Source organism: Columba livia, unplaced genomic scaffold (assembly GCF_036013475.1).
Source record: "Columba livia isolate bColLiv1 breed racing homer unplaced genomic scaffold, bColLiv1.pat.W.v2 Scaffold_140, whole genome shotgun sequence".
Taxonomy (NCBI): domain Eukaryota; kingdom Metazoa; phylum Chordata; class Aves; order Columbiformes; family Columbidae; genus Columba; species Columba livia.
Genome location: NW_027043036.1, coordinates 312,119 through 318,081, shown reverse-complemented (window position 1 = coordinate 318,081; position 5,963 = coordinate 312,119). Strand labels below are relative to the sequence as shown.

The 5,963-nt window shown below is 52.1% G+C and overlaps 1 protein-coding gene across 1 annotated transcript; it reads left to right on the top strand.

Moving 5' to 3' along the window:
• Positions 1-4,852: 4,852 nt before the first annotated feature.
• Positions 4,853-5,484, top strand: LOC135577783 (olfactory receptor 14J1-like; the record flags this gene model as incomplete). The annotated part of the gene is made up of 2 exons (XM_065047905.1): positions 4,853-5,371; positions 5,479-5,484. Coding segments are annotated over 2 exons (525 nt in total), but the record flags the coding sequence as incomplete, so codon positions are not given.
• Between the last annotated feature and the right edge of the window lie 479 nt (positions 5,485-5,963).

Below are 5,963 nucleotides of genomic sequence, written 5' to 3'. Positions count from 1 at the left end.
CAGTTCCATCACCTCCAGGTTCTCTCAGAGGCGGCTGTTGTGTGGCACAACTGTCCTGGCTCTCCAGGCAGGTTGGGCACTGGGTTGGTGTCTGCATTGGCAGTTTTCCCCTTCCTGGGGTAAAAGGCTGTTGAGCAGAGACAGTTGTAGAGATTTGGGTCACAGGGGTTTGCAGCAATCCTGTCAAACTCTGAGCAGGATGAGCTTTGGAGCCCAGGAACAATGGAGATGCTCTGAAGGATGTTTGTGAACAGTGGTGCTGTCACTAGTAACAGTAACAGGGAACTCCTTATTCTCACTGATGATCATGACGAACTAAAGCTCTTTAATTTCATTCCTAACAGTCATTCTTGCTTTTCTAAGCATCTACTACACCTCAGCAGTTGTGTCTTAAAAGAATTTCTTAGAACAATGCTTTTTCTCTCACTTTTTTTTGTTTTAATCATTTAAAGAGTACACCTCTTGGACAGAATTACCCCCAAATTGTGCTTCTTTCATTATTTTTCTACCTTTTAATTATTTCTTACGTGGTGTGATAGAGGTTGCATAGGAGAATAGTTTCTTTTGAGACAAAGGTGGCCAAGGAACAGATCCCAGGTCAGTGCAAAGGCCCAAAGGAAGCCAGAATCTTTATGTGTGTGCACTGACACACACTGTCACCTGCATTTCCAGTCTCTGCAGTCCCAACAGTGCAGCAGAGTCTGCAGTTCTGAGCTCCCTTCATCTGCCCTGTGTGAAACGTGTAAAATGGAACTACCCCAGTCCAATGGCTGGTTTTGATTCTCTTCACAGCCTGAAGCACCACATGGGTCAGGAGACAAGCCAGGATACCCAACCAGGACTCACATGCTCTGCTCTTGCAGTTCAGGTGTTCCCGGGAATCTCAGCAGACATGTCACGCTGATATCTGGGTGCAAGGAGCTGGTCAAGTGCCTCATCTCCATTTCTGTAACGGTGGCTTTGCTGCCTGGCTGATGTGCAGACTGTGTACATGGATGCTGACACCTCTTGAACAACCTGCTCTGAAAGGATTAACAAGGAGGGTTGTTCTTTCTGCAAGGGCATTAGGAGAGCAAAAAAGACCCTGGACTGGGGCAAATGAAAAGGAATGCAAAAGTTGTGGTCAGGACTGTTTGGAGGCACTTGTAAAGCAGCCCTGCACATGTGAATTATTCCTGTGCTCAGGGAGCACCTGAGAGCTGTCCCTAAATTGAAAACATGAAGGGGAAGGAAGGACAGTGCCATTCAGGCTCAAAGGGACCTCAGCAGGTGTCTTGACCAACCTCCTGCTCACAGCAGGGTCAGACCAGATTGCTCAGGGCTTTATCCAAACACATCTTGGTCACTTTCTGGGACAGAGTGGGTGCGCACTCCTGGGAAACAGCTTCCAGTGCTTGACTGTCCTCAGGACTGGAAAGTTTCTCCCTTTCTACAGCACCTTTCCAAGCCCAACCATCCAGATTGGTTTTACCCATCTACTCACACACTGACACAGACCATAATATCCTACTCTGAACACAAGAATATTGTGGGGGATGATGCTGGATTCCTAGCTGACTTCCAGGTAACAGACCACCACTGCTCTGCCCATGTTCACAACCCTGTCCTTTCCTCACAGAAAGCAAAGAGGATGGACAGACACAACCTGCCCTGGGCAAACCCCGTCACCTTCTCTTCCAGACACCCAGAAATGGGGTCCCAGTGGACATGCTCTGGGGCACAGCCCTTAGTTCCCCTGCTCACCCACTGGCCATTTTGAAAAGAGCACACACTGTGTGAGAGCTGCCAGTGGTCAGGGAGTCCCCCCAGTCCCCATGAACTTTCCAAGATGGTGGAGAGTGCCCTCACTGTGACATCGTCCTGCTGTCCCAGCTCCTGGGATGCTGCCCCTGCTGTCCCATAGACTGGAAAGGATTGTGTTAGTTCCAGCGACCCCTGACTTGATCCCCATGCACTGCTGCTTGTTCTCCACATTCCCGTCTCAAGTCACAGAGGCCTGGGACACATTGCTGGTGAAGAGGGAGGACAAGAGAACACAGGGATTCTCATCTCTTTCCCTTATTAAATTCATCAGTAGCTACAAACTGTCTTTGTTTCACCTTTAAGTGTTCCTGCAGTAGTAACAGCTCATTATGGGGCCCTTGAATTGCCTTACAGGTCTGGACTGAGCTTTGATCTGGACTGTTGCTGTGCTTGGAGGCTGCTGTCCTTGCAGACCAGATGAACTCACTCCTGCCACCCTGCCTGGCAGTTCATTCCATCCGTGTCACAGCTCTGTCTGCAGCACTGACAGCTCCAGCTCCCCCAGTCAGGTCCCTGGCTGAGGACATTGCCTCACATCTGGGCTGAGCCACCCCAGCTGTGGCACCAGCCCAGCTCTGACCTGCCACAGGAAACCTGGTACCAAGTGTCCAAGAGCCCATGTGTGCAAAGGCTTTGAATCAGAGCACAGACATGACATGGCCAAAGACTGATGAATGTCTCTCTAGACCTAGGGGTGTAAAACCAGAACAAAATGCCTAAGTTCATTCAACTGAAGATATTCCTCCCCTAGCCTGGAGAAATTAGATACTTTGCTGTAACATTCCTTGTGTCCTGTCTAATGATGGGACAAGAAAGATGGTTGTCATACCAATTTATTTTTTAACATGAAAAATACAATGCTGGAAAGAAATGTCTCTGCAGAGGAGAGAGAATCAACATCACTGATTACTTCAACTTCGAAGCTGTGCCATTGGAGCCCCAGAGACACCTGGAGGAGCCCAGAGGGGACAGAGAAAGGGACATCATGGGCTGCTCCTGTGCTGCTGAGCTGGGCTGGGCTCCTGGGACACAGGGAGCTCATGGCAGCGGCAGCGCTGCAGAGAGCCAGCTCTGCCCAGGAGCAGCTCCTCTGCACACGCAGCAGGGCTGAGGGCTCTGCCCGCAGCACCGAAGGCACAGGAGCCGGGCACAGAGAGATTAAAGGCAATGTGGGGGGTTGGTTGCTGAAGGCTCATTGAGAGACCAGTCTTCACAGTTCTAACACGGTAAGTCTCTGGCTGTAGGACAATGCAGCTGCATTTCCTGGAGGGATCTGCTAAAGATGATACATCCCACAATTTACAAGGTCTGTCAGGTCTCTCTCACAGTATTTCTCATGTAGAGGACAAGAACATGGTCCAGACCAGCGCTTCCCGGCTGCACTGTCAGAGGGAGAGGCCATGATGGCAGCTTCTGCTGAGGGTGATTGCAGGGGGAGCACCCAGGGGTGCCCAGGGCTGTCCTGCAGAGCAGGGTCCCTGCACCCCAGGGCTGTGCCGGGCAGGGACTCTGCCGCCTGCCAGGGTCAGCGCTCAGCCTGCCCGGGAGAGCCCATGGCAGCAGCTGTGGGTGGAAGGAGCGACCCCCGGCAGGGCAGGCAGGGAGCTTGTGGGGTTGAAGGGGGCTGTGTGGGTCAGGGCTGCTCAGAGCTCCAGATCCCCCCACAGACATGGCAGAGGGTCCTTCTGAACAACGACATCGAGACAGGAACAGCTGCAAGGGAAGGAGTCTGTGCTTTCAGTTTTCCACTCTTGCTCGTCAGGGTTTGCAGTGGGAGATGGAGATTTATTTCTCTCTTTGGAGCAGACACTGAGACCCCAGTTCTCGTTAGGACTGGTCTGAGCTGCTCCTGAGCCCCTGCACACACAGAGCTGCCCCTGGGCAGTGCCAGGAGGTGTGAGCAGGACAGAGCTGAGCACACAGCGGGTGGGACGGGGTCTGAGACACTGACAGGGAGCAGACCAGGGACAGAGACACAGCTGCAGGCAGCACAGACATGGGCAGGGAGTGGGAGCTACAACCTGAAATGCTGGGGAGGGGATTCAGGCCCCCCTGCAATCCCGTGCAGTACAGACACATTTCCCAGTGCAACCCCTGGTCTCCTCTCCTCCCCAGCAGACCCTCTGCCCCAAAGCCATGGGGTCCAGGTCACGAGTCTCCACCTCAGCAGCTGGACCTCCAGGTGAAGGGTTCCTGGAACGTGGTACTCAAATAAGGTGCTAAAAGTACTTGCTCCACAGTGTCATTATGTGAGTGGCAGCAGCACAGCCGGGTCAGGAGAAGGTTCCACAGCATGCCCGTCTGCCTTTCTGTCCTTGCTTTATTTTCTGGTAGCACTGCAGTGTCCTTGCCTGTTTCTCCACCTGTCCCTGCTGCTCTTGCTCTCTGGGGTTGGGGTGCGAGTGTGGGTCAGTTTTTGTTCTGACACCAACTCAGGGGGTTTTGCCCCAGAGCTGTGTTCATGGAAACCAGATGCCCAAGCTGCATTTTTAACTGTGATAAACTGTTTTTTCTCAGCTGGTAGAAAGAGAGAATGAGCTGAAAAATCCCTCCATCAGGGAGGGGGCTTTCCATGAGAAACAGCATGTTTATTTTCCTCAGAGAAGTCTCCCCTAACCTGACACTGCCTTTTCCTCCTTGCACAGGTCCTCATGCCCACAGGCAGCAAATGTCCAACAGCAGCTCCATCACCCAGTTCCTCCTCCTGCCGTTCACAGACACACGGGAGCTGCAGCTCTTGCACTTCTGGCTCTTCCTGGGCATCTACCTGGCTGCCCTGCTGGGCAACGGCCTCATCATCACCACCATAGCCTGGGACCAGCACCTCCACACCCCCATGTACTTCTTCCTGCTCAACCTCGCCCTCCTTGACATGGGCTCCATCTCCACTATTGTCCCCAAGTCCATGGCTAATTCCCTCTGGGACACCAGAGCCATTTCCTATTCAGGTTGTGCTGTGCAGGTCTTTCTGTTTTTGTTCTTCATTTCAGCAGAGTTTTATCTCCTCACCATCATGTCCTATGACCGCTACGTTGCCATCTGCAAACCCCTGCACTATGGGACCCTCCTGGGCAGCAGAGCTTGTGTCCACATGGCAGCAGCTGCCTGGGCCACTGGGTTTCTCAATGCTCTGTTGCACACGGCCAATACATTTTCACTGCCCCTGTGCAAGGGCAATGCCCTGGGCCAGTTCTTCTGTGAAATCCCCCAGATCCTCAAGCTCTCCTGCTCACACTCCTACCTCAGGGAACTTGGGATTATTGTGTTTAGTCTGTTAATCGGTTTTGGCTGTTTTGTGTTCATTGTGGTGTCCTATGTGCAGATCTTGAGGGCCGTGCTGAGGATCCCCTCTGAGCAGGGACGGCACAAAGCCTTTTCCACCTGCCTCCCTCACCTGGCCGTGCTCTCCCTGTTCATCAGCACTGTCATGTTTGCCTACCTGAAACCCCCCTCCATCTCCTCCCCATCCCTGGACCTGCTGCTGTCAGTTCTGTACTCAGTGGTTCCTCCAGCAGTGAACCCCCTCATCTACAGCATGAGGAACCAGGAGCTCAAGGATGCCTTGAAGGTACTAATGGCTGGATTCTTTTCAAAGGCATTACACTTCCCATCTTCTGTATATCATTCATGACATGACTCATGACAGGTCCAACCTGTCTTTTTTGTATTTTGTAGTTTTAGATTAATTTTTGGAGTTCGGGGAATACTTGTTTGGTTTTGCTTTTTTAACTCCGATAATATTGCCCTCAAAGAAATGTTATTTTTCATCCCACATCTCTGTCCACCTTTATAGATCAAGTCAAAGACCTTGTAAATGAGAAGTCGTGTTTCTGTGTATTTAAAGAAAATAAATGACCCTGCAGTGAACTGTTTGTCTGAGATCCTTCCTCTGCAGCCTTTGTGAAGCTCAGCACAAGGTGTCTGTGTGTGAAGATGCAGGAAACAGTTACAGCAGAGCAGCTCTGCCAGGCAGCGCCAGCCTTGTTCTTCCCAGAGTCCTTCTCTTTCCACTCCCACACTCTCCTTCTCAGCCCTTGTCTTGCTGCAAGGCCTGAGGGCTCCCAAGGCTTGGTCGCCGTCCTGCTGTGTGTCAGTCCTGTGACCAGGACAGGCGGTGGGCACTCCTGTGACAGAGCCGGCCTCAGAACAGCATCTCCATC